This window comes from Megalops cyprinoides, chromosome 19 (genome assembly GCF_013368585.1).
Source record: "Megalops cyprinoides isolate fMegCyp1 chromosome 19, fMegCyp1.pri, whole genome shotgun sequence".
NCBI classification, from domain to species: Eukaryota; Metazoa; Chordata; class Actinopteri; order Elopiformes; family Megalopidae; genus Megalops; species Megalops cyprinoides.
In genome coordinates, this window is record NC_050601.1 from 22,579,115 (window position 1) to 22,606,062 (window position 26,948).

The 26,948-nt window shown below is 45.1% G+C and overlaps 1 protein-coding gene across 2 annotated transcripts in view; it reads right to left on the bottom strand.

Moving 5' to 3' along the window:
• LOC118794708 (neuronal-specific septin-3-like) overlaps positions 1–26,948 on the bottom strand; it is a 71,213-nt gene that overhangs the window by 32,163 nt on the left and 12,102 nt on the right. Inside the window, exon 2 of one of the 2 annotated variants that reach the window (XM_036552961.1) lies at positions 24,918–26,471. In XM_036552961.1, coding sequence (XP_036408854.1) covers positions 24,918–26,471 — 1,554 coding nt within the window. Of the gene's footprint in view, positions 1–823; positions 946–24,917; positions 26,472–26,948 lie in introns of those variants that run through there. The other variant, XM_036552962.1, reaches the window with a different exon arrangement.

Below are 26,948 nucleotides of genomic sequence, written 5' to 3' on the forward strand. Positions count from 1 at the left end.
AGACTGTTTGCATGCAGCATCTGGAAACAGACGGCCCAGGGAAAGACAGACACTACCCTGATAAAATCTAGCCACAAGGGGCTTTATCTGTAACTTTGAATAACACATTTAAGCGGGGGCTACTATGTTTCTGAACTCACAGATCGTAAGTAGCCGAGCAGATGCTATAATGATCGGAAAATGTGACAGGAAAGCAAAAAAAAATGTAACACTAGCTTAAATGTTTCAAAAGCTACATATGAAGAGCTTTGCTTTTCAAGCTCAGTTGGACTGAATCTGGCCCTCAGCCTCCACTGTACCATTGCTTGTCCCTCAAAATGTCACCTGAATGTAGTTGATATATGTATGGTCTATGTCTACAAAGCTTTATATGCTTTGTAGACATAGCATTATAATCCACATCAGATGCACAATACAAAAATAGTGTCTGTGAGGCATGCCATAAGTGGAAAAGGACCAGGACTGGAACTGAAATACCTCCTAGTTGCTTTTACTGCTCTTGCTATGAGGAGAGGCAAAGCGAAGGCTGACAGTCTTTTCATCTAGATTAAAAAGTGCTTTGATTGACATTTAACTTACAAATTCAATAATCAGTGGAACAGGACATGTTGACTAACCATATATTTCATTCATACATATTCTTTTAATGACAGTACACGACTTGCACCACAAATATGGATACGGCAGACGTTCGAGGCTACATCCCTTAGCGTCCTCTGGTCAGTGTTTCATGATTTCATGGTTCGTCTGCAAGTCACACTGACCCCTGAATGCGGATGACAGCGTCGGAGCTCCATTTGAAAGGGATGCAAAGATGTCTTACCCTGCGAATGGTGAACCGTCTCCATGCAGACACAAGCCTCGGGTCACCAGCTCTCCCTACGACCGCGGTTTGCGGCGTCCAAAAGAGACAGAACGGCGACTCTGTCTACCACTATGACAACGCAAGCAGAGGAAGAACCCCTCTGTGTGGTGAAAGAGAGAGAGAGAGAGAGAGGAGAAAATACTACCAAGAGAGAGGGAGTTGCTGTTTTTTTTGTGCGCTGCTGTTTTTTGGAGGAGGAAGTAGGCCAACTCTCAGGACGGTCTCACAATGCAAACGAAGCCCCCCCCCCTTCCACCCACCCCAATCAGTGGTGCATAACGCCGGCTTCTCGGCTCTCCCCCTTCACCTCACTCTCACACTGCTGCCAATTGTTTGTGCACTCATGCGTTTCGATATCTCGGCACCCGCCGAACAGCACCCGGCCTCCCCGGGCACTCCTGTGACAGGGCGGAACTCGGGGGAAGACTGCAGTTTGACGTGCTCAACCGAGCCTTCCTAAATGCGCCTCAAAAAGGCCAGTCGATTTAGTGCACCCTTGGTGTGTCCAGCTGAGCACCTTCCCTTGGATCAATTTTGAAATGTGTACCGAATATTTCCAGCAAACCTAATTCATTTCAAACTTCAATGAGGTTCACATCCTGATATGATGATAACTCAATGGAAAAACATGGAAATTTTTTTCGGCCCAGAACACCCCCATGTGCCCTTTAAAAACCTGGGGAAAGGCACTCCATCAAGCTGTGGTGTTAAGCCGATGGCCGATGGGCGGTCCCAGCTGTTTGCTTTCCCATATTTCAGCTTGACGTCTTCCTTCAGGAAGCCGCAGTATATCACCTCGTTACTCAGGGCAGGCACGGTGTCACGCCGCGTTGGCGGGTGAGGCGGGCACGGCTCCAGCGAAACGCAGACGGCCTTCGCTCACTTGCTGTGCCTCCAGGCCGCAGGGGTTACAGCGCCCGGTTTGGGTGGGGGAAACTCCGTCCCTCTAACATCTCATCACAATTCTCAAGCCGATTCAGACTTACAACGGACTTACAATGGACATTCAGATGTAACTGTCCTTGAAAAACATGCCCATGAAAAACATGCAAAGCTTTCTATCAAAATGTCAATCGCTTCATAGAATAACAGGACAACACGTTTGGGCTGCTGGTGTTAAAGTGTATAGAGAAAGAGAAACTGATGTAACTATCAGAAAGTTCTTGGTCGCATGTGTCCCTTTGCATGACTTAACTTCTTCAAGACTATACCACCCTCTACCATTAGCATTACATTAGGATCTGGGAATACCTGGGAAAATCGGGTTGCGACTGGAAGTGGTGCTGGGGGCCTGTAGGGGGCAGTCCTCTCCCTGGACCAAGCAGAAAATCATTTACTGTGGGCAGTGATGGGGGGTACTGGGATGTAGGAGGCTTTTCAATGAGATGTTTTGTCTTGTCAACTAATCATCCCTAAACTTTTGCCTAAACAAATTCCCCCACTCACAACCTCGTGTATCGAGCATACTGGTGCAAAATTGGTGTTGTGCACGTGCCAGGTGGGTGCCACACACTGGTTGTGGTCGCAGGTGAGACACTCCCCCCTTCACTGTAAAGTGATCTCGATCCTTAAAAGGTGCTACACAAACAATCTTTATTATAAACAGATGTTATGCGGTATTGGCTCAAATACTTGCAGTAAGTATATTAATATGGCATTAAACACCTTCACTCAGGCAAACATTATATATTTGCCTTTACCCCAAAAGAGTTCGGCACTAATTTCCACCATTCCCACTAAAATAAAATGTAGTCCCTAGTAGTCCGAGAAGCTGTTATGAATAGGATTTCAAAGTCCAAGCATGCTTGAAATATGCTTGGACTCCTCCTGCAAACTGACCCACAAGCCAACTCTGGTATATATTACAAGGCTGTCAAATATAATGTACTGTACTTTCCTCAAAGAATTTAGGAGCACTGCAGAGCAAGTGTCAACATGCAAAAACAACTCAATCGATCAAGGCCAGGTATTTTAGTCTTCATCGCTGGCGTTCAACAAAACAATCCTCCCTTTCCTGATGTCTCACTCCCGAGGAACTCGAGTAGCGGTGAAGCTACTCCACACTGGTGTCATTTCATCTATCAATTAAACAATATCAAACAACATTAAGCATTCCCAGGTACTTCATAATAAAGGACACATTGGGCCGTTCTCTGAAATAATCCCAGGAACAGATTGTTTTAGGTTTACCTCTCACCGGAGAATGACTTTGGCTTTCAGCGCACACCACGGCCCCAGCCAGTGGCCATCGCAAGGCAGCTTAGCTCATCCATCCAAGCACTTTCCCTGGGTTTTTATTTTCTCAAACCTAGGCACCCTTAAAACAAACTAAGTGCAACTCCCCTCTCTGGCAGTGGCTTCCCTCTGCCCCTTCTTGGCCCAGTAAATTCAGCCCAGCGTGAGAGATTGAGCTGCAGCCCGGGCCTTCTTCTCACGCGAGGAGAATCGGGTTGCCTCTCTGTGAGGTTTCGTTCCCCAAGGGTCGCACACGAGGCGGACGCCGCGGCGCTGTCTGTGTATGAACAGGAGACTCCTGCTGACAAGCGATTCGAGTTGAAATTCGGAATCTAAGAGCTATGTAGTACAATGCATGTCAAAATACACTGCATAAAAAATGAGGTTATTGCAAGTGTTGTGACTGTAGGATACATTTGCAGTGTATGTCATCGGAGAATATATTCTATATTGCATCACATAAAATGGCAATAAATGATTTGTCATAATATGTGCAGTATATTTTGTCATATATTTAAAATATATAACTTAAGGTCTATTAAACCTTTTGACATATATTGCTTTTCCCATGAGGGATGACACAAAAAGTAATTTCCGTAAGGTGGAAAATTCCAGACTGACCTCTGACAGACCTGACAACTGATGCACTGCACAGACGTGTCCTGGGAGATGGAAGCTAACACCACCTGATAATTGCATAATTGTGTCTCTCTGTCCAAGGCTCTGTGAAACTCGTACAGTAAGAGGAAAGGCACCGGAGGGCTACCACCCACTCCCGCACCCGCCGTCCGTGTGAAAACGCAATCTCTCGGCGGGGCCGTGACTTTATAGCCCCCAAAACCTCGCTAACGAGCCCTCTCCTGCGACGGCACAGTGGCTTCCGTTTTCAAAACAGTCTGCTGCCACAGCAACCTGCTGAACGAAACGCCTGCCCCGGCAGCACGTCCGCGATGCCGAACGCCATTTAACACTCACCAGAACGAAGTGCACCGAATGACCTCAGTGAGCTGCTTGGAGACTCTCTTCTCTGCCCTCCGCAAACTCAGGGGCATGTGTCAGACGTTGACCTCTGACCTCCTCATCCCCCACCTCCGATGCCCAATGACGGTGTGAGTCAGTCCCTAAACCATAAACGAGGACACGGCGTGGGGCGACCAGCTTGTTTGAGCCGTGGCTTGTTTGATCCTAGTGCCGTTTGCTCCGACGCTGATGGTCCACTCTCTCCCCCAAGCTCATAATCTGAAGCCCGGCCTTTCGGCTGCAGGTTATCCCAGTCCAGAGCTCAAAGGGGGGCTAAAAGAGATTTATTCTGTGGGACTCTTAACGCACCGTCCCGGTGGACCAGGCTCCTCCCACAGTCTGTAACTCACCGCAGCAAACCTCCGGTATCAAAGTACACAACCATCGAATGAGCCCCTCCTGCTGTTTATAAGATTATGGCTTTATAAGATAAAGATTATGACTTTGTTCCCTAAACCCCCCTGAACACTTCCCTCCCTCGGGCACAATGAAACTGCTGGCAAGGAACACTTGGGTGTGAGTTAAAATGCTTTTGAATGTAACAAGAATCAGCATCTCTTATTTAAGACTAGGGTTAATCTGTGAAGAAACGATCGCCCCTTTTCAGTACACTTATCACTTACCATTATCTCTGATTGGAACAGAAATAAACTTTTGAATCTTCTGGAAAATCCCTGCAAGGGTTCCAGGATGACACCCCCCCACACAGGCACGCATGCACATCGGGGAAAGGGCTTGGTCGAGCTCGCCAAGCACGCGCCACGGCAGCTCACAGAGCTGATGCTTAAATACTTCAAATGTCCGACCAAACGTTCCCAGGGTTTCCTCTCTCCCAAGCTGCTGTGTGTACCTTTTAATGCAGCAGTATTGCTGGATTTCTCTGTCATTACCTTGTTGTAGTTACTGTGTGACTGAGAACTCGAAGCAAGAGACAAATAGTATGGCCCTGTTCTGCTGCCCCCTGTTGGTGGTACGCAGGCAACACGAACAATTTCAGAATGTTTTCGATTTGTCGGGTAGTTTTCTGTTCATTGTGTCTGCATTGGTCATTATCTAGTGAACTGTAAGTTATCCTGGAAAGGACAGTGTACTGACTGGCCAACTACTAAACAACAGTAGAGGGGATGTAATGGTGAATTAGTCCAGGCCAACAGAAGGACAGCCTCTTAAATGTGATGTATCTGTAAATACAGAGTAGACAGCTAACTACAAATTTCTATCAACTGATGATTTTTACTGATGTTTGGATGAGTTACTTTGCCATTGAGTCAGTTTCATGCCTTGAATTTGTTGTTTTTGGCTGTAATGGCCTGTCCTTTCCTAGGGCAAACCTTGAGCAGCATGTGTGTGTGTGTGTGTGTGTGCTTTTGTATGTATGAGTGTCTGGACATATGTGTGTGTATGTATATGTGTGTGTGTGTTTGTCTGTGTGTATGTATGTATATGTGGGTGTATGTGTGTGTGTGTTAGCATAAGCACAATGATGACACATCTCAGCAAAACAGAGCAACAGCACTCAAACTCAGTGTGTGTGAATAAGGGAACGGGAAGCAAAGTCTTTTGGCAGTGAGACTGAATGGGGTGACGGGATGCTAATTTCGCAGAGAGCACATGGTCATATATCACCCAATAAAGAGGCCTTTTCTTCGCCCCATTCTGTGGCTCTTTGGCTCTGATCACGGCATTCATCACACTGATGCGCCCTGTACCATGTGAGCCGACAACCATTAGTCAGATTCTCCGGAGATGCAGACAGCAAAAGTCTGCAACTGTAATGGATTCTCAGCGCATTATAATTCAGCAGAAGATGAATGCGTTCCCCTTCTGCACAGGGTTACTGGAGTTTATAAGCAGTGTAGACATCCCTGTCTCTGTGTCTGATGGGCTTGACTCCCTTTGTGGCTTGTTGTTTAGGAGGGAGCACATCTGGTATCTGACCCACACTTCCTGGAGTTCATGCCAGCGAATGAGAAGGCCACGGGGGTACAAACTACACCTTGTTTCCAGTTTGTGTGTGTGTGTGTGTGTGTGTGTGTGTGTGTGTGTGTGTGTGTGTGTGTGTGTGTGTGTGTGTGTTAGTATATAAGTATGGATACAAAATGTACGGGTGTAGGTGCGTGCATGTGTACTTCTGTGAGTGTGGGTGCAACATGTATGTGGGTGCAACATGTATGTGTACGCACATGTGTGTGTGAGTGAGAGTACACGTGTGTGTACGTCTGTGAGTATGCATGCACATCTTTATGTCTATATGAATGCACATCTGTATTTATGTGTGTGTGCACGTGTGTGTGTATGTGTGTGTGTGTGTGTGTGTGTGTGTGTGTCTGAGAGAACACACTTATTTTTCACCCTAGCTTATTCTCCAAATCAGCCAGCAGACATTACATAAAGCTAAGATACCGCCACCAATCACCACACTCAATCCTCTGTATCAGTTTCACCACTGTTTCAAGCCCAGCCTTGAATTCCTTTTGAAGAAATATGTGTTGGCAGAACAGAGACAAATTGCTGTGCCTACAGGGCACAAAGCTACAGAACCCAGTCAAAGAATATTGATGGTTTTGTCTCTCAGCCCGGTTCCAGATCCTGAAGCGTATCATGTGTCTCTCAGAAGTGGTTTATTACTCAGGTCCTGATCTTGTGTTTGTGGAGTTCTTCTGGTTATATCTGCTGACTTACACTACAGCCAGCTCCCAGGTAGCTTGGGTTCACCCTCATCATCCAGGGTCTTTTCTTGATTACTTGATTTGGCATTGAGGACCTAGCACACCAGTAATATAACCAGAGTGGGGAGATGTAATTCAGCTTATTTTTGTATTAACTATGTTACATCTACAAATCAAAACCCAGGTAAAGTGTCTGGTTGGACAAGACAGATTTTTCTCGTAAGGGCCTTTGCTGTTGTATACTCTCACACACTTCGTTCCAAAAAGATGGAAAATGTTAAATAATAATTCATTATCTGCCTACTCATCATTTTTCACAAGAACAGCCACTTCAACAGCAACCAAAAGCTTGTTCCGTTTAGTTTATTTTAATGACTGCGGCACATTTTTCAAAAGGTTGTCAAAATGCTCAAAACTCTTGCCACACAAATTAGTTCCAGAATTTTCGGAGGACATTTTCATATTTCCTAAAAAAAAAAAGCTGCATTATTAATCATCAACTTTAATCATCCATTAAGTACAGCAACCTCTCTCACAGATGTCCATGCATTTCAAATGTGAATGCCATCTTCGCAAAGTAATTTAAATATTCTTTATTTCTTTCCTTAAATTTATTTTCCTTTATTTCTCACAGCCCATGTTCACCGCTGTTCACCACACCTCCACATCAAAGACCTGACAGTAATTATGGATGTGGTTGTGGTCAACATCGGGGTCACTAACAACCGAGAAGCATTGTTGCTGATCCAGTGAAATCAGAGTGACCGCACATGACCGCGCTCTGACCGTGCAGCCTGCCAATGAGGACAGATGGGCGGATCAACCAACCCAGTCCAAGCACTTCAACCATCACCTTACTGCATCTGTAGCTCCACTGTATGTATCATGGAAGACAAGTGTAGAACTGGCAACCGGACGTGGAACTGGAAGTGTAGAAGATTGTTTCTGAAAGAGATTGTGTTTCACGCTCGCATCAGATGAAGTTTTTATCATGCCATCCATTCGCTGCCTGCACCACTCATTTATGACACTTGTGACAATTGTTATATTTATAGTTTTCATTTGTTGAAATTATGACACTCAGCCTGTTACTCAGGCCGTACAGTTAAGAACATTTACGGAATAACCTGGATGTGTTCCACAATCACCTCTTGCCAAATGAGGAAAATCACATTGGTTGTGGCTGTATGGTACCACAACCTTCATTTCTGTGCAAGATCAATCTGCACTCCTTACAATGATGTTCCCTCCACCCTGATGCCTGTTTCTTTACCCGATGGGGCAGTTCTTTCCAGCATGGAAGCTATCTGATTGCCCAAAAAAAAAGAACAGGAAAAAACCTAAACAAACAAACCTGCATTTATCACTATACTAAAAGCAACTGCTAAACGTTAAATTGTGTCACTCTCGATTTCTTCAATTCCGGTTCCAACTCTGAGCGTGCCCCCCCCCCCCCACTCCCCAGCCACTAAAAGACAACACCCTCCATCCCCTGTTTCCAGTATGAGTGGTGGTCAAGGACTCGCAGCACTGGAGCCTTTCCTCTGTAAAAACAATAACAGGATCCCACCGGCCAGATGCGCCCCCCCCCCCCCCCCCCAGCCCCCCTACACCCCCCCCCACCCCTTCTCCTCTCCAGCTGGAGTGCTCGCTCAGCGCTCCATAGCCGTGGCGACAGGCCAAATGATGGGCGTTCGTTCGCCCCCCCCCCCTTCTGTCTTTCCGCAGAACGTGGAGAAAATAAAGTGCGATCGACAACCGCCTACACACCATCCCTGTCCTGCCAGGGGTGTGTGTGTGGGGGGGGGGTTCTGAGGAAAAACCTGCAGGCTCCGCCTCTGCCTCCGCTCTCAGTCCCACTCACCAGCGGCAGTCGGGGCAGTCCTGTGAAACGCTCTCAGTGGTGTACCTTACATAATTACTAGTTTACCCTTACATTATTATCAGCTTAACTTCTGTATTTACCACTTCTCCTGACATGAGGATCAGCTCACCTTACATTAATGTCAGTTTGCCTTACACTAGGACTGTTTTATCTTTTTTGTATGTGTAAGTCTAAGTTTACCAGTAATTTTAAGTAATTTTATGTTTCTGGTGAAACAAAAACCCTGGGAACGTGTTTTGTTGGACGTTCTGCCCTGAGGTCCAGGTCAATGGCCCTTACTGTGCTGAAAGCCCTTACTTTAGTGGAATTAGTAAAACACACAACTCAAACCCTTGGGTCATTGCACAGTCAGTGGGAGAGTCTGCCTCCCTTAAGAAGCTTTTCTGCATATTTCTGATGAACCAAGGCCCATGAATATTTGTTGTTTTGTTTTCTGGTTAAACAAAAACCATTGTTTTCTGTATTTATATGTGAACCCCAGGGGATGTGTTGGAAAGTGGGAAAGACACATTGAGACAATGGCCATTATAATCGATTACAACACTCCCCTCAATTTTACAGTCTCATAGACCCACACAGGATTGCTGTTAACACAAGGGGAGAAACGAAAAGGCCAAACACTGTAACATCTTGATTAATCCCTGTGTTACATAAGAGGCTCCCTGTCTGCCATTAAACGTTACTCTGCGAGCAATGACTGCAGCAAAGTTAAAGTGGGCTTAAGAGCTTCTGTGAAGGCAGTGCAGCTCCAGAGCAGTTACACTCCCTAAAACATTCCGTTACATTTTGTACTGGGAATAATCTTCTGCCTCAGTGCAGAGGGTTATGGGAATGTTCCCAGTCTGCAGTAGAGAGAATCATAATTCTCACCGTCATAACTGGCTTCATAATTTCATATTATCTAGCTCAAAACAAAGGAGCAGTTTGGCGGACTCGATTTTGTTTTTGAAATGACCATAATCTGCACTGGTAAATGCCTTCGGTTCAGACTATCTCTCTTGAGGAAGCTGTCGAGGGGACAGGCAAGGTAGAGGAGTGTCGCCTCAGCCCTAACTGGCAGAACGGCTGTAACAAGCTCAAAGAGCAGCACTGGCTGAACAATGTTTGCAGCAGGTTCTGAGAATGGAGTGCCGCCTTAAACCAACGATTAATGATTCAACTTTACTGTTCAGATGAACCGTGACTTCATACCAGAGAGCCGGACTGTGTGAAATTCCGTCGCGGAAACAGCTTCGCGTTGTAAAGTGGAGCATGGCAGGTGCCCTCCGAAAAGCATGACCCCAGCGACCATGTGGCGGTTTGCGGTTGACCGCTTGCCACTTCGTGCTGCTTTCAGCTGTTTAAGCACTCGGTGGCGAGACTTTTAAAAAGGGAAAACTTACAGTTTAAATGAGTGGATCTGGCTTTGCTTTGCCTTGACTCAGGAGAATTCCTCACTTCTGCAGTGGAGGGAGTCGTTTTTTAAAAAGATCAAACCACGCGCGGCTTAAAATTTTCCCTGCATTGGTATCAGACAGATAGCTTTCTGAATGGAGAAAACAGCTGCATGTTTTCAATGGGATTAAAGCTGGGCGAGGGAGAGGGCCGTGGCGCTGCACACAATGGCCTGGGCCGCCATAAAGAACCCTTTATAGCCACCTTGCGAATTCGGCCGGCCAAATCGGAATTTTTTACCTTCTCCCCCCCGCGGACACTCTCAACAAGCGTGCATTATGACCTGACCGAGCTGGGCGTATTGAGTGCCGTGGTGCGACCGGGATCGCCGGGCGACCGGAACGGCCCGAAGGACACAAAGGGCCGCTTTGTGCGCCCCTCAAGGGGCGCACTGAACTCTGGCGTGGCGTCACTCGCGTCAGGTCGCCCCGAGCAGAGACGGCACACACAGGGCGCTGTGTGCCTGCGCCCGCGAGCACTTGCACGTGACAGCCGTCGCTGTGTGGGAACTCGCTACCTGCTCTGACTCACGGCCAGCCTCATCGCTCTCCGCTGACTGCGTATCGCCACAGGCACCACCGCACACGCGAAGCACAACAGGTCCTCTGTAGCCAGCCACTGAATCACCTCTCAGAGCCTCGCCAGGGGCTGTATCGGCACTAAAAATGTCCTGTTCTCCGATTTCCAGGCTGTCAAGATGGTCCATATGGGCTGAGCTGATTATTCAGGACACTTGTGAATTGCGTAGCAGTTGATTGTGTTTTGTAGAAGGAATAAATTAAGAAATAAAAGATGCTTTCCTGTCAACAGCTCAGAGAATGCAGGCAGTAACTTGACAACAGAATTTTTTTTGTTTGTAAAAGCAGTGTCAGTGCTTTTCTTTCGGAAGAAATGAAAGCAGCATTTGACTTTATAGCTCACATGCCTTTTGATTTTATCGTAATCGTTGCTTTCCTCTTTGTTTCTGAATAAGAACCAAAACACTTTCAGCTAACTGCAGCTTGAGAGTGCAGTGTTACCACATTATTACCGTGCTATTAGACCTTTACATTTACATTTATTTATTTAGCAGACGCTTTTATCCAAAGCGACTTACAAAAGTGCATACAGCAAGTATAGCGACAGTACGGGGACAGGATGTGTACAGTTCCACAATGAGACAGTTCTCAGCCTGAGACCTGAGCTGTCGTGTCACTTTCAGGCCTGCCCGTGTACCACCCTGCTTCTAATTAAATCTGACAGTGTTACGCTCCGGTGTGAATCCATGTGCGTTTTCATCTTTTGGTGTTTATTTTGACACCGTGCTGCTCAGATTCCAAACAACAGAGCCTCTCCTTGCTTCATATGTAAACCTAGCGGCGATTTGCTGTGTTGATTTCCAAGCACCTTTTTTCCACAGGCGATATTAAAAGGTGCTGACGTTTTAGCAGGCCTGTGTTCGCTCTTTAGACGGTTTTGGATGACACAGCAGTTGGCAGACAAAACGTGACCTCCATATATATGCAGTCCCAATTATATTCAATCCCTATTCAGTCCCTATATTTAATATTTCTATAATCTTTCTATATTCTAAGGAATATATTTTAAATGTCAAGATATAATGCTAGAAAAAATTACACTTTCAAAGAATATATTGTCAAAAAATAGTAAAACACATGCAGTGATAGATGATATTTACCACAAATTACATATCATGAAGTGGATATAATTGTGTGCGTGTGTTTGCGCGTGTGTGTGCATGTGTATATCAGAGAGATAAAGTTTTGACTATGTTGACGTTTTAATTTTTCAAATGGCCACTGTGTTTGATTCACAGAATCAATGTCCCAGCCGTCACTGCATAAAAACACACAGAATAAAAACCAGTATAAAAAAAGTGTGTCCACTCGACATGCAGAGAAACTGCCAGATTGAACTCGCAGTTTAGGCCGCTCCACTGAAAGCACAGGGAAGGGCAGTCAAATCCGCACTTGTTCTCAGGGAGCGCATCGCAGGAGATCCATCAGTGCTGCCTGTGAGTGGCCGCCGAGATCAAAGAGGCGCGGCGCGGGCGGAGGAGCTGAGCGAACAATGCATCCGGGCCCCAGCCCGCTGTCCCTACAGCGCTTTAGACACATTAACTCACACGCCGCATACTTCGGGGATTAGGCGAGATGCTCGACACCCCACCGACCGTGACGAGCAGAGAGGAGGTGTGACTCACCTCCGCGGAATGAGGGAACGGCAAGCCGAAACCACGAGGGACGGGGCCCTGAGGTGGTGGGTGATCTCTGTGTTAACCACGGTACCTGAGGCGCTGAGACGGCTCCTGACAGTGACACCGCAGCCTCCAGTCGTAGCCTGGCGTTCCGCGATTGCGTTTCCACCACCTGACGTGAGCCATTTGAGGCCAGGAGGCCTGGCTGTTAACATTACATAATCCAGGTTTATGGCCTCACGGTTGCCCCTTTGGGGCCTTTTCTCACTCTGGCCAGATCTCTGTTTGTGATATGACTGTCAAACACTTAGACTTATGAGCTATGGAGTGACTGAAGAAAATCAGTGGGGTTTGGCAACACAATAGTTAACATCTGTTAGCAGAATACCATAGTTAGCATTGATAGAAATGATAACATATTGGTAATACTTTACTTTCTTACTTATGTTGTATGGATTACATCTTGATAAGCTCCACACAGCACATAATAATCACTGGTTTAAGCAAATATCAATATTATGACTATTTTATAAGATGAGTTTTCATCTGATATGTTGAATATTTTTATGCCCCTAGTGTCATAATGTTTGTCAGAATATGCTGTTAAAAGATGTTATAAGCAGATCATAATGTTTATGTATTGTTACAACAAGGGTTATGGCCATTATTTAGAGCTTATAAAGGTTCTTTGAATGTTTCCCAAGGCCAAATTCAAATAAAATGTTATGAACATGTTTTTTTACAATTGCCTATATCAATGCTGACTGAATCATTGTACTGCATTCCTGTTTCCTTTTGGTTGCTCTTAGCACACTGGTGCATTCCTCTTGACAGGATTATTTGGTGATCAGTAAAAATACCACAACATTCATTGATCTGTGTCTTTTGGATGGAAAGCGCCCATCTCTGAAAATGAAGCTGAAAATGTTGTCATGCCCTCAAGTCATTACGGTGCCTCTTTATTTCCTGCAAAGAACTTAAGAGGCTCACCTCTTAAATCAAAAATAGAGATGCTTTCCCCACATCTTAAATCATTAACTTCAGGCTGTCAACACTCTCTGGGGAAAAAAAATAGCTGGAGAAGGCACATACAGGCAACCCCTCTCCCACGCCGCAACATGACCGCTGGCACCTATTAAATTAGGGCCCCAGTAGCAGTATCAGCAGATCTAAAAGATACGCTTTCTGCCTATCGGATCCATCTTGTAGGGACGTGGGCCATGAGTCCCATTAACAACATCCTCAGTTCTCAGTTACCCATGACAAACGTAATTCCTTAGGGGTTCCACTAAAACAAGACGTGTACGAGGGGAGTCCTACTTGGAGGCCAGAACATGGGAATTACACTGAAGGTCTTTCCTGAAGCCTCGCGGCAGTTAAATACTGATACTGGTGGTTAAAACTCTGAATCTGTCCAGAGAGCAAAGGTTGGCCAAACAGACTATCTGCTGGTGATAGTCCTTGTATTTTTCACTGAAAATTATGTCCCTTGTATTCTAAAGTTCCATCACTGGAAGTTTCACAGTTCTAACTGGAAATGGTGCATTCACCTAGTAAGTTCCCTCTTAAAGCAGTCGGGCCCACTTTAAACACTGAGGAGTATTTGCTTTTCCTGATAAACTGTACAAATTCTGGTTATAGGGAGCTGATCTCTGTATAACCTGATAACTCTTTCGTGAGCTCATGTCATCTTTCCTACAGGTCTTCCGTAATTAGCAAAACACTGCAATGCTCTATAGCTGATAAGTGTCAGAGTAAATTATTGAACACCCTCATTATGTAGCTACAGCAAGCCCTTAGCCAGACTCGGAAGGAACGCAGAGCATTTGGTCTCCCTAGTGATAAACAGCCTCTCACTAAGCTCGCCTGAATGAAGTGTTGACAGATCAATGCTAGCTTTTGTTTAAAGTGAACTTTTAAAGTGAAAATGTTTGTGTCCACTGTCCTGTTTGTTTTGTGTGTAGATGTGAAAGCCGACACGCGGTGCAGTGGCACCACACACTCCTCCCGCAGAACTTACACTCTCGCAGGTGGCTGCATTCCAAGGCCACTTGGAATCAATGCATATCTGAACCAGTTCTGCTCACCTCAAGTCCAGGCTGAGCCCTATGGCCAAAACCGGCAATGACATCTGCTGACAATGGCCTGGCAACTGCAACAAACCGGCTTTGTTCTTCTGGGGATAGGGATGGATATGTCCGCCTGGGTTTCCTTGTCTCTCAGATACCCTGCTATTCATCAAGCCCCTGGAAAATGCTCGGATGACATTGGTGGAGTTGTGCCTATCCTCCAGTTGGTGCCTACCTCACTGTGGTTTTATTTGTAGCGCAAAAAAAATCACACTTAGGTGGCAAGGTCATTATCAACCACTAGAATAGTGTATGACCACAAACAGCACATGTGATTACATTTTTTAATTATAGATATTAACATGAAATTGGCTCTTTGGCAACCACTTACAGTTAAAAGCTTGTCAGCACAGAGAATAGAAATATTTTCTTTTTTCCTGCTTTAAAAAGACATCATCTGCACTTCTCCCTCTCGTTAAATCACTATCGCACGCCCAATCTGACAGCCCCAAGTGCTTTCAAGCACCAAACAAGGCTGAAAAGTCCCCTAATGGACCAATTTCAGGAATGCAACTTCCTTTGCAAAACAGCAAAGCTGTTTGCAACTGTACAGCAAGGCCCTTCTCTGACTCTGTGGACTAATAGAGCTCAAGACTGGAAAGTCAATAAATGAGCAACAGAATGAAATAAACCAAGACTGCATATTTACTAGAGATACTTCACTGCATGGGGTGAAATGTGCAGATAACAGTGAACAAAGACCCCGTAGATAGGGATGTTACAGCAGGGTGTACACCAACCGAGTAACTACAAAACAGCCTGACTCATACTGTCGTGGGTGTCCAGGCTTAAAAAAAAAAAAAACAGGTCAGTGTCTTAAGTGCTTCACAATGATCATGAATGGAGCCAAGCAAACACTATGCACATACAGTAATAAAATTGAAATGAACTAAATAAAATACGCATTTTAAGGGAGCTCTCATTTTATGTGGAATCTATTTGGCTGAAGGTAAGCACTTTGTGCAAAGAGACATGGCTGTTTCTTATCTTTCAACTATCCATTGATCGGTCAGGGGTCAACATGTGACGTGTTTGAACATGTTTGGCAGTTTCTGTGTACACAGAGGCTCCAGAGAGTGTGGCTGGACCACTGGTATTTGTGGTTAAACAATGTTTGTAATTGAGAAGAGTTAATGCGGACTAATAACTGTGATTGTGCCCCTCTTTACTTGTGATGTAAAACTTTTATACTCGGCATGTAAGAGGAATTTGGTTTTGTTATGGTGCACATCATGCTCTAACACACACAGAACACACTGTATATAACTGCAAAAGGGTTGAGAGAGACTGTAGGCTGTGATTCAGCCACGTCATTTACCTCTGATATAAAAGCAACATGGTTTTGTAACAGAACAAATACTGTAGGAGTCTTACACAGGGAAATGCAGGGATAGTGTTTGGTTGGGTATACCCAGCCTTTATAAATAAACCCTCTAAGGGCCATTAACCAGGTGAATTCTTGGTACATTCAATCAAACCCTTTCTTCTCACTTAAGTTTTATGTACTGAAAGCTATGCAGCCCTGTGCCCTTTCGTGACAATAATTTAACAAAGTAGCCAGACCCAGATTACTTCCTTTAACAAGAAACGTGGCTTATCAAAGACTCAAAACCTTTGAAATCCATGCATACAACAATATCAATGCAACCATTTCCCAGAGTAGTTCACAGTTCACTAAATCCCACGCTTGAAAGATAGGTGTAATGTCCTCTCTGTGATTGCTGAAGATTTTCTTGTTCTGCTATTTGGGGCAGTTACTTGGCACATGATTTAGGCATGATAGGTCTCCTAATTGGAGCAAGCACTATACAAAATGATAAGGAGAGACAGAGAGATAGATATTGAAAGAAAAAAGAGAGAAAGACACCGTGGAAGTCTACCAAGCCCTGTGCTTCTGAGCTCTTAACCAGCAACGATAAGCAATGATTAGAAGCTGAAGTGAATCAAAGGCCTGGCACAAGAAATCATAAACTACAGACAGTTTGTCATGTAAACTGCCAACATAAGAAATGTGAGAATCCTCTAGGCTGCCTCCAGATATGAGTGTATGTGAGCAGCTGGTGTGCATGGGGGTTAATTTACAGTGGATTTAATGGCTTTATGTGTAATGCTCCATGTGAACACAGCAGTGCTTGTCACTCCTACTGGTTTCCTCCCTGGAGGCCTGTTACGATTATTTCACTTTAATTCCTCTCCCCTTTAAGGGACGTCCGCCCCTGTCCTCCCACACACATGCACAAACGTGCAGACACATGCACGCACAAGCCCGCATGCACACACAGGCGCGCACAGACACTGCCTCACACTTCACACCGCTTCCTCGCTTTATGTTACTATTCTCAAACACGAGCAAGATCCTTCAGGTGTGACTGTCAAATTGTAAATTAAAACTGGAAACCTTCTTGCCTAGAAAACCACCAATTCAAACTCTGTAAACCTGCTTCACAAAGCAACTGCTGTGTACAGAAAAAGCAAGCTCTTCTGCCTATAATAAATGAATGATTTGTGGTTTTGCTGATTGCTAAACGGGTGTCAGAACATGCAGTGAACATGATTTCCTTGTGTCTTTTCACTTTCTCACCAACTGTCTCATTTTTTAATTTTTCATAATTATAATTTTCATTATATATACATTCTTCTGCCCTGAAATGTACTTACAGTGTGACCTCTCACCTTTCCCAGCCTTCCTTGTGCACAAGACCTTTCGCAACGCTAATCTATATTTGGGAAAATCACTGTATGTTTCAAATGCTACTGTACCATGAAACAAAAACACTCCGCTATCCTAAAGGTTCAAAAGCCACAAAGTATTTTCCCATAATTTGTTAAAGAAAATTGATTTTTAATGAATATTCTACATAAAAGTCATTTGGTTGGTCCTGATGGGCCGCATAGTCTAGCCAGTGTTACCCTGTATTTAGTAGCTAGTAGGGCTCTTCTAGAAAGACGGCAGACCTGTCGATCCCCCTTTCTCCGCCCCACACACGTCGCAATGTTAAAGTGCCAGTACATCACCCTTCCTGCAGACGCGCTCTTCACACCAAAGGCTCCCCTTACACACATGAGTATCCGTCCCCACTCATAAATGACTCTGAGACTGTACACCCGCATATTATCACCATCCCTCTCTCTCCAGTCACAAACCAGCAGGTCAGGCAGTCAAAATACCACAGAGGCCTCACTGGCCTACCTCACCATCAAACAGCCTATTGAAGGATGATAAGCCAAAAACCGAGGCCGATCAAAAGCAGTGTGGGGGTGGCGGGGTGGAGTCTGGAAGTGGTGACAGCAACGTTTCTTAACTAAAGACGACATGAAAAACCATAATTGCCCAGAATGCATACTGAGATCCAAGAAACCAAGCAATGTCGTTTGACACCCTGCATTGTGATGAAATGAGACCACCTCACTGCTGTTCGATGCCGTCTGGATGTGGTGAAACCCAAGAGCGATGACTGTAAGTAACAGTTGTGGCCTCATAATAAGGGGCGTGTTTTCATTCACTGTAATTGCCATGTAATCACACGAGGACAATAAGATATCAGCCGTGAAGAATCGCATCTGATTTATTTGGAGATGTCAAAACTTTGCCCCCCCAAAATCCCTGCACCTGCAGGGTGAGCAGCTTTGCCCCAGGGCTGTGGGTTTCCTCAAAATGTGGGTTTCAAGCAAACCCTCCAATCACAAAGGATTCCATTCAGCCCAGAGCGGGGGTGACGTTCTCCATGTAACCGCACCACGTACCCCTCCATATCAGCTGTGTTCCTTTAGAGCAAAAATAGCTGGCGTAACATTCAATCACGCCTTAAGCCGCACTTTGACTTGGCGCATATGTTCTGATGAGTGCAGGTAGTTATATGTTATACGAAGAGCAGCCTCAGAAATCTCCAACTGCAGTTTGTAAAGGCTTGCAAAACTGTAATTACATCCGCTGCCGCGACAACAAAAGACAGAAAGTAGAATGGACAAAGGGGCACGTGAAAATGTTGGCGGGCGTTGTGCAGCCACTTTTGAGAGGAAGCAGTACGTGGGGCGGAGGATGTCTGAGCCCGTGGGGGATAATGGGGGGGTGGGCGAAACATCTGCTCCAGAAGAATTTATTCTCTAAATCACTGTAATTAAAGCCAGAATAAAGCCGGCTCTACAAGAGTGCGAGGAACCTCCAGCCTGCTCCACTCAAGACCCAACATGAACTTGGAGAGGGAGAGAGAGAGAGAGAGAGAGAGAGAGAGGAGAGAGAGAGAGAGAGAGAGAAAGAGAGAGAGAGAGTAAGGAAAAACAGAAACAGAAAGAAAGGAAGAGGAGACATGAGAACGAAAGCAAGTGAAGGAGAGGAGGAAAGGGGGAGGGAGAGAGAAAAAAAGAGGAGAGAGAGAAAGAAAGTGAGGTGAGGTGTGACAGGGAGAGGTGAGGGGGGAGACAGAGAGAGGAGAAGGATGGAGAGAGACAGGAATAAGGACAAAATGGGGAGGAGGAAGAGTGAGCAACAGGAAAAGAGCGGCACGGAAAGAGAGAGAGAGGTTGAGAAAGAGAGAGATGGAGAGGAAGGCCTGCACTTCTGTGCTCCTTCTAAACTGTGGCTCAGAATAGGGATATAGAAATCTCTTTAAATAAAAATAGTGTTCAATTGCCAGAAATCCAATCCAATCCAAACACGAGAATCCAACTGAGCTGCTTTTCACATGCGTCCGTGGGGAGTGCTGATCAGTGTAATCTGATTTTGCAGGCCTCTGAATTGAACAGGCGCTCCTTTCGTACAGTATGTGCGGCTCATTTACAATCGGATGCACATGGTTCCATGCACTTCCCAGTGTGAAGCAGCAGTACCTGCCAGCCCCGCAATGTCCGCATGCTATATCTCGTACAGTTAATACTGAGACAAATGGAGGTTAGAGACTGATTACAGACAAGGCTGTGTTCTTCTTCTGACAGCGTTTAACTGCACTTTTTTGTGGTAGAAGTTGATTTGCATGGAAGCTAACTGGACTTTTGAAGGAATTGCAAAAAAAGCTACTCAGAATCAAAGACGCCGCTTCCTGACCTACATGAATTACGCACAGGAATGTTACACTGAAGTCGGGGATTACAGTCGAAATCCAAGCTCTCCAAGCAAAGTCAACTCATTGTACACCAAGCCACACATCACAGAATGACAGTTAGTGAGAAGCATTTAAGGATTTATAAAGGCATTGTCAAATGCTGACTCAGTTAAGTGAAAGTTTCCCGTTTCCCAAAAGTCATCTTCTGTTTGCCACGTTTTCATTTTGTTTTATGTTTATTTCATTTTTGGCACAAATGAATGTTGTGACATTCAGTTCTGTCAATTGTTTGAACACAAACAGGGTCTTAAGTTAAAATAACAATAATAATAATAACAACAACAATAATATTAAGAATAAGAATAATGAGAATAATAATAAGCAAAGGGAAGCGCCTGATGCATTTTGTGTGGCACGACTACCTCTGTCACCAACTTCAAAGCCATTTTCTCTCTTTCTTGTTGAAAGGAATGAGGGGAGGAAGGAGCCCTTTGGTTATCTTTTATCTCTTACTTGGAAGTGAAACATCTTTGTACTATAAAGAAAACATTTAGCCAAACAAAAATCCTTTGTGAGCATGCCTGTGAACAACTGCAATTATTCACAATGGTGTATCATTAGAACTGAGACTAAAATATTGTATTTATTGCCAAACTTTTGTAGCTGTGCTAAGCTATGCTTACTGTAATTTGGGATACAGACATCCACACACTTCAGATGTGCACCAGACTTATTAGAGAACTTAAATGGTCCTTTTATAGTTGATAGCTCTTGTCTTTTAACAGGTCACCTGACAAGTCCTTTGAAGAGAAGGATGGTTTGAATGCATTTTGCAGCATCCATTGCTGATGGATGAAAGAGTCTGGGGTGTGAAGAAAAAACTCAAGCGGCTCTAGTTTGGACTCCAGTCAACCTTTCAGAGCAGTGTGATAAAACTCGGAGGATTCAAGGTCGGTAATGCCGTACCGATACATCACAAAAGAACACATGGCTCTTGTGAAATTAAGCAAAAAGTCAAAATGATGCAAAAATGTCTCACGGATGAAATGTTGTGCGTGTGCACTTGCTCACAAAATGAAACATGGAAGAACATGATTCAAACCTGAGTAACACTATCCATGATAGCCCTACACAAATGTTACATAATATCTCGCTACAAACGCATGCCATCTGACACAAGCATTGTACTAATATCCATTCCATGTGGGCCATTATCATGACACATTGACTAGGGAGACCAGTATTGTATGATATGGATGATTTCAATGGTTGTTCATGTAGTGCTTGTGGATGCAGCAAGTTATTCTAGCGTAGGACACTTCACTTGCCATCTTACTGGAACATCAGTGGTCAGCTCATCGTAATGACCTCAGGAGGGATCTTTATGATGTCCAGAGCAACTTAGAGTGACCTTTGGACAAACACCTATGGTTAGAAAGGAGGAACAGTAACTACAGTAACTACAGCAAGCAGTTAAGGTCAAACTGCAATGCAGGATTGAACAGAGCCCATGGCCAGCGAATTGGTCGATAGCTCAACTTTGGGTACTGAGTGTGTTTCTGAGGTGTAGTGAATTTTTTCAGCACATCATTCATCTAATAAAATTTATTTACACAAAAGGATCTGTATTGAGCTTTGATGGCTGATGTTATTACAATCATCAAGTTTTCACTCACAAATAACAAGCTATGCAAGTTTAAGTAAAAAAAAAAATTCCCTGGACTCTTTTGCTGTTACCTTCTTTGTAACGTGTTATTCGACCTCCATGAAGAACACAGGGCAATCTCTGACACTGAAATTCTTTGCTTTCTTATTGAATAACAAACACAGCTACAGAGTGCTACAGTAATAACAGCACTTCCCCAGATGTTGGACATGATCAGCTCAAGTTAACCTGTTACAGGCCATTCACACCAGATCATGTTAATCAATACATCAGTCCTGACTTGGTAGAACTTAGCATCAGCTGAACATGCTGTTATTTTTTCCAAACTTCTCCCTCTCATGCTTACACAATGCGGGTAAAAATGAGTTTTTATGTACTTGAGCTCCCCCTCCCCACCCACCCATGGCCAAACATTCAGAAAACAATTTAAAAGGCAAATAATGAGGTTTTATGAGAAAATAAACCAAAGGAAATTCTTTGGTTGGACATTTCCAGGATTTATAACTGCGCCTTGTAAGGCCTATTGATTTAGTAAGTGTTCTTTTGAATGTTCAGCTATGTTCAACAGTTGGATTCATTTTCAAATAATTATTGAGTTAAAATTCTTTCCAGATCCAATTAGATATGCATGTTAAATGGCTGATTTGATGTAAACTGCTGAATGGCTCTAGAGGCCAGTTAATCAAAAGACCATTAACTGCTACTGAACTTGTTGCCATGGTGGTAATGTTTGTTCCATCAGCTGGTTATGCATCAACGATTTACTGTAACTGGAGACTGCAAAAAGTGTCAGTCCTGTTAGTCATTTTTAAATCATTAAATGAGAGGTAATTGAAGTAGAACTGAACCAGAATCAGTGAACAAAGCAAACAGCGGTGTAAAAAGCTTAACAATGTTTAACTACCAAAGGGAGAAATTAATGTTATGATTAATTATTATCAGTTATGACTGAAGTGATAACTATTGCTGGCTAACAGCAGCCCTTTGTCAAAGCGACCTTCATAGTTTACATTTTACTAATTAGCCTCTTATACAGCCGGAAACTTACTTATGTAATGCAGGTCAACAGCCCTATTCAAGGGTAAAACAGCAATATCTCATTTTGGGTTTGAACCTACGACCTCACGAGTCCTGATCCCTTAGAGCTACATTATACAACAGGAACAATATTGCGTATTCCCTTTGCACACAAATGTTTCAACAAGTTGTGAAGCGCTTTCTTTCATGCTCTAGGATGTGATGAACAACCTTTCCACCCCTCTTATCTCAGGAAATTGGAACAATGGCTCAACACTGCCTCTGCACACGCCCCCCAGCTGGGGCATGGGGAGTGGGGCGTTAAAAAAAAAAAGAATCTAAAAATACTTTCAAACAAAAATATATGGAGTCATAGAGTACACGGGGCACGGCACAAAAAAAAAAATACATGAAGCCCTCGGGCGTGTCCCGCTGGGTCTCTGACTGATTCAGCTGCGGACTGTCAAAACACAGCGGCTGCGCCAGGGCGCTAGTGAGAGAGCGTGCCTGTCCTCTGGGTTCTCCCATGACTGATCTCGGATCACCATGGCGCAGACATCAGGAGAAAGTGACTAACCCATCGGCAAGTTCATCCGAGCTCAAAATGGTAATGTTGAAGAGTTTCAAACCCTAACAGTGGATAAGCTCACATTTAGCATTTAAAATGTATACATCAGATAGGAGCTTGATATTACAAAGGAATTTGACGTTATCTGGGGAAAGCTTTCACTGAGCACACATCGAGTTGATGACCCTTACAGGGCCCATAAATAAGTGCAAGGTATGTCCAAACAAACATATCCCCTGGGCTCTTCTCTCCTCAGATCCCTTGAGGTCACCTTTTAAGATCTTTTTTTGAATAAAATGTGAAACACTTCTTTAAGCCTTGGGAACATTGAAAGTGAAAAGGGACTGTTTGCCTTTCTTTTGTTGCTCTTCCATTGGATGTTATTAATTACTGTTAATTATGATCTGGCTGGGTGCCAAGAGAAACAGTGCTGCAGCTGAATGTCCTTAGTCTGACCGACAGTCTCAATCTCTTTCTCAATCTCTTTCTCTGGCTGTCTGCATCTCTGTTCCTTCTCCATCTCTCTCTTTACCTCACTCTCTTGCACTCTCTCTCTGTCAATGTCTCATTGTTTGTCTGTCTGTCTCTCTCACTCTCTCTCTGTATCTGTCCCTCATTCTGTCTGTCTCTCTTGCTGCTTTCTCTGTCTGTCTCTCATTGTATGTCTCTCTGACACACTCACTTTGTCTCTGTCTCTCTGTCTCTCTATTGCTCTCTGTTCTTCCCTCTCCCTTGCTCAGCACCCCTCTCCCCACTCTTTCACCCCCTCTTTCAGGGAAACCAAGTTATTCTGAAAAAAAAAACCTCATCGTTATGACAGCGTAATTAGGCATAGTGCAGCTCTCACACAGGGTTCTTGAGGTTCACTGATAATTGTTTTCTTTGGCCTGAATCACAGAAACTTCCTCTTCCATTTAGGGCCCCCACCTCTCCACCCCCAGAATAAACACTGAGAAAAGGATAAAGGAAAGAGGGGAAAAATGTACAGCATGGAAACAAAACAACTCTTCCTCTGGAACCAAATTGCTCATTTATCAAATGGCTCTACGCACATTTAGCACTCAGGGAGTTCCATCTCTGCCATTTGGTGGGGAGACATGTGGCTGGACGTTTTCTGGCAACCACTGGACCAGTTCACAACTTCAGTCAGTCACTGCAATAAACGCAGCTCTTCGAGTTCAGCAAGTCGCCCACCCACTTATACAGATGGAGGGTTCTTTCTCCATTGTTTCGAGCCGGCCTCCACCGGGGAATGTCTAACCCGGGTCGAACTCAAAGCGCCTTTCGGCATCCTGTCCGTGGCTGAACTTTGGCCTCTTTCCCAACCCCGTACCCGTGTGTAGCCAATGGCAGGTGTCACACTCCCAGGTCACACTCCCGTGACTCCCTGACCAGATCTCAGGCGTTCCCCTCGCTCGTGTCTGTGCGGTGGTCTTTGGCGGCCTCATAGAAATGCACACAGCACATGGCTTTCATTGTCAGCTTTAGATGTTGCGGATGTTCTGGACCCAGGGAAGATGTTAATCTAAAATGCTGGGGTACTGTTCTGCTCTCCTGTGGTAGTTAAAACTCAGTCCCACTTTGCCACCTTTTGATGCGCATGAGCTACAGTGCCTAAGCTTCGAAGGCTGAAATGCATTCTTACTGACTGATTTAGACAGCAGCAAAACTTGGAACAGACACACTGTGTCAACACTTCAGCATGTTTGACTTGTTGTGCTTTTAAAGAGCAGTGCAGCTAAAAGCACCTCTTTTGTTGGATTAGCGACGGAGCACTGTGTTGTAAACCCTTATGAAAAAGCATATGTACACATATGGTAAAATGTAAAATCAAAAATGTAAGAATTACATGTTTACGTTTTGTGCTGGACAGCGGTCATGACTGCATTCCCTCAAACAAAGCAATTGTGTGAGACACAATGCAGCAGACATCTTCATAACTTTATATTATTGGCTTACTATTAACTATTAATGGTTCTGTGTATGTCTGTTGAGGAATTTCATTCTATTATCAATTGTTTAGCATGAATATCATTTTTCCTTTTCTCGTCATTTTTCAGACGTGTTGCTCAGAGAAGCCACCAAGAACAATGCAGAAAATCCACATACTCCAGACTTATCAGACAATCATTAACTTCTCTAACCAGTGATTTTGACACACATACATTCTGGTATGCAGATCACAGCTCTTACCCTCTTCTCTCTCAGGCTCCTTCTGTTTCAAGGCTGGCTCCTCCCACTTTGCCCTGTTGCTTTGGAAATCGTCCGCCTTGGGGGTGGGCCCTGTGTCGTCAACCCGTGAAAAGGAGGCGATCCTCTGGAGTATGGAACCCACGCTCTCATTGGTCTGGGGCACTTCCTGGACAGACGGAGCAGTGCCTTCACTGGCCTGTAGCACCTCGTTATCAGGCGATCCCACACCCTCATTGGCTCTTGGAACTTCCTTAACAGGTGATGCAACACTCTCAATAGCTGGTGGCACTTCCTGGGTAGGCGACCCAGTGCTTTCATTAGCTCGTGGCACCTCTTTATCCGGCAATCCCACACTCTCATTGACTGTTGGCACTTCTTTATCAGACAATTCCACGCTACCTCTGGCCAGTGACACTACCTTACTCGGTGATACCAGGCTCACATCAGCATGTGGTGTTTTCTCACTGGAGACTGTCTCAGGGGTTGAAGGCGGAGGTGATGCAGAGGCAAGCTGGACGACCTGTGGCTGAGTGACCAGCGTGAGCTCGGGGGTTTGAGCTGGGGAGAGTGGGACAGGAGATGGCATGACGCTGGGGACTGGGAAAGGTCCTGGGGCGGATGCAGGCTCTGACTGGTCACTGTTGCTGTGGGACGACCCCGTGCCTGTGCCATCTAAGCTGCTGGTGGACACTACAGGGCTGGCAGGAACAGGAGCGCTGACTGGCTTGGGGTGAGACCTGGGGGGTGGTTTGGGGGCCTCAGCCGAAGGCCCCTGAGACCTGGACACCAGTGTATCCAGATCCAATGGGAACTTGTTGAGCTTTGCCGGCTCCTTGGGTTTCGGGGCCTGGTGGCGGGTCGAGAAGGACGGCTCCCTCTGCTGAAGGTGGGGGGCGGCGCTCCAGGATGTCCCTGTCTGGCCATACCGGGAGGCCAGGCCTCTGACCCCCCCACTCTGAAAGTCCAGGGAAGGCATGGAACCATGGCTGATGCCAGCCGGCTCGGTGGCCGTGACTAAGGGAGCCTCCACTTCTGAGCGGTACACGTTACCATGCGAGGAGAACTTCTTCAAGGCAGGGCCGACCAGACCCTGGGTCCTGTACTCGCTCCTCCCTGTGGAGCTCTGGGGTAGGCCCGCAGTGCTCAGCTTGGAAGAAGCCTGGTAGTCGAGGCTTGAGGAAGAGCTGTGCAGGCTGTCGTTGTCGCTCCCGAGGGCAGAGGAAGAAGAGAAGCCGTTGGGGTTAAACCTGCTCTGGAAGGACTGGGCCCGGCTGATTCCGGAACCTGTGTTGCCATTGGTTTTGAACATGCCTGAGGTTCCGCGGTTGAAGGAGAGGCTGCTGACGATTTTGTTCTTCAGCACTGGGCTCTGGGCAGGGCTGGAGCCGATGCTGATCCGTGATTGGTAGGATGGAGGGGTGTGGTTTGTCGGGCCTCTTCCGTCATTGGACTTGTTCAAGGTGGGGGTGGGGCTGAATGGGGAATTGAGGGTGGAGGAAGGGGAGAAACTTGGGATCTCATCCACATCTTCAACATCAAAGGATCTTTTCAGTGCTGTGAAAGACGAAAAGATACATCAACTACAGTATTAAAAAAAAAACATTTTCAAGATGCACTTAAAAGACTTTTACATTGTCAGCTTAAAAAGATAAATTTAACTGCCTTCCCACTCATTTTCTCTTCATCTTTTCTCTTCACAATCTCTTAATAACAACTGAATGATGAACTACAAATGCACACTTCCACTCCTCATGCACTTCCATGGAAAATGTTTTGATTGCTCATCTTTTCAGTGAGGACGTTTGTCACTCATCCGGTGTAAGAATACATTCGAAACAACAGAAAGTTATTATAAGGAGGGAAAAGTGTTAGGACAAGCTCAATGTCAATCTCCCGGTTCCAGTCCATCATTATTAAAGGTCTATGCAAAAAAGCTTTCCAGTCAGATGCAAAGTGCAAATTCAATGTACAAAAAGGTTAATGATCTCTCGATTCAAAGTTGTGTCTGATCCCAACCGTTCTGTCCCCTAC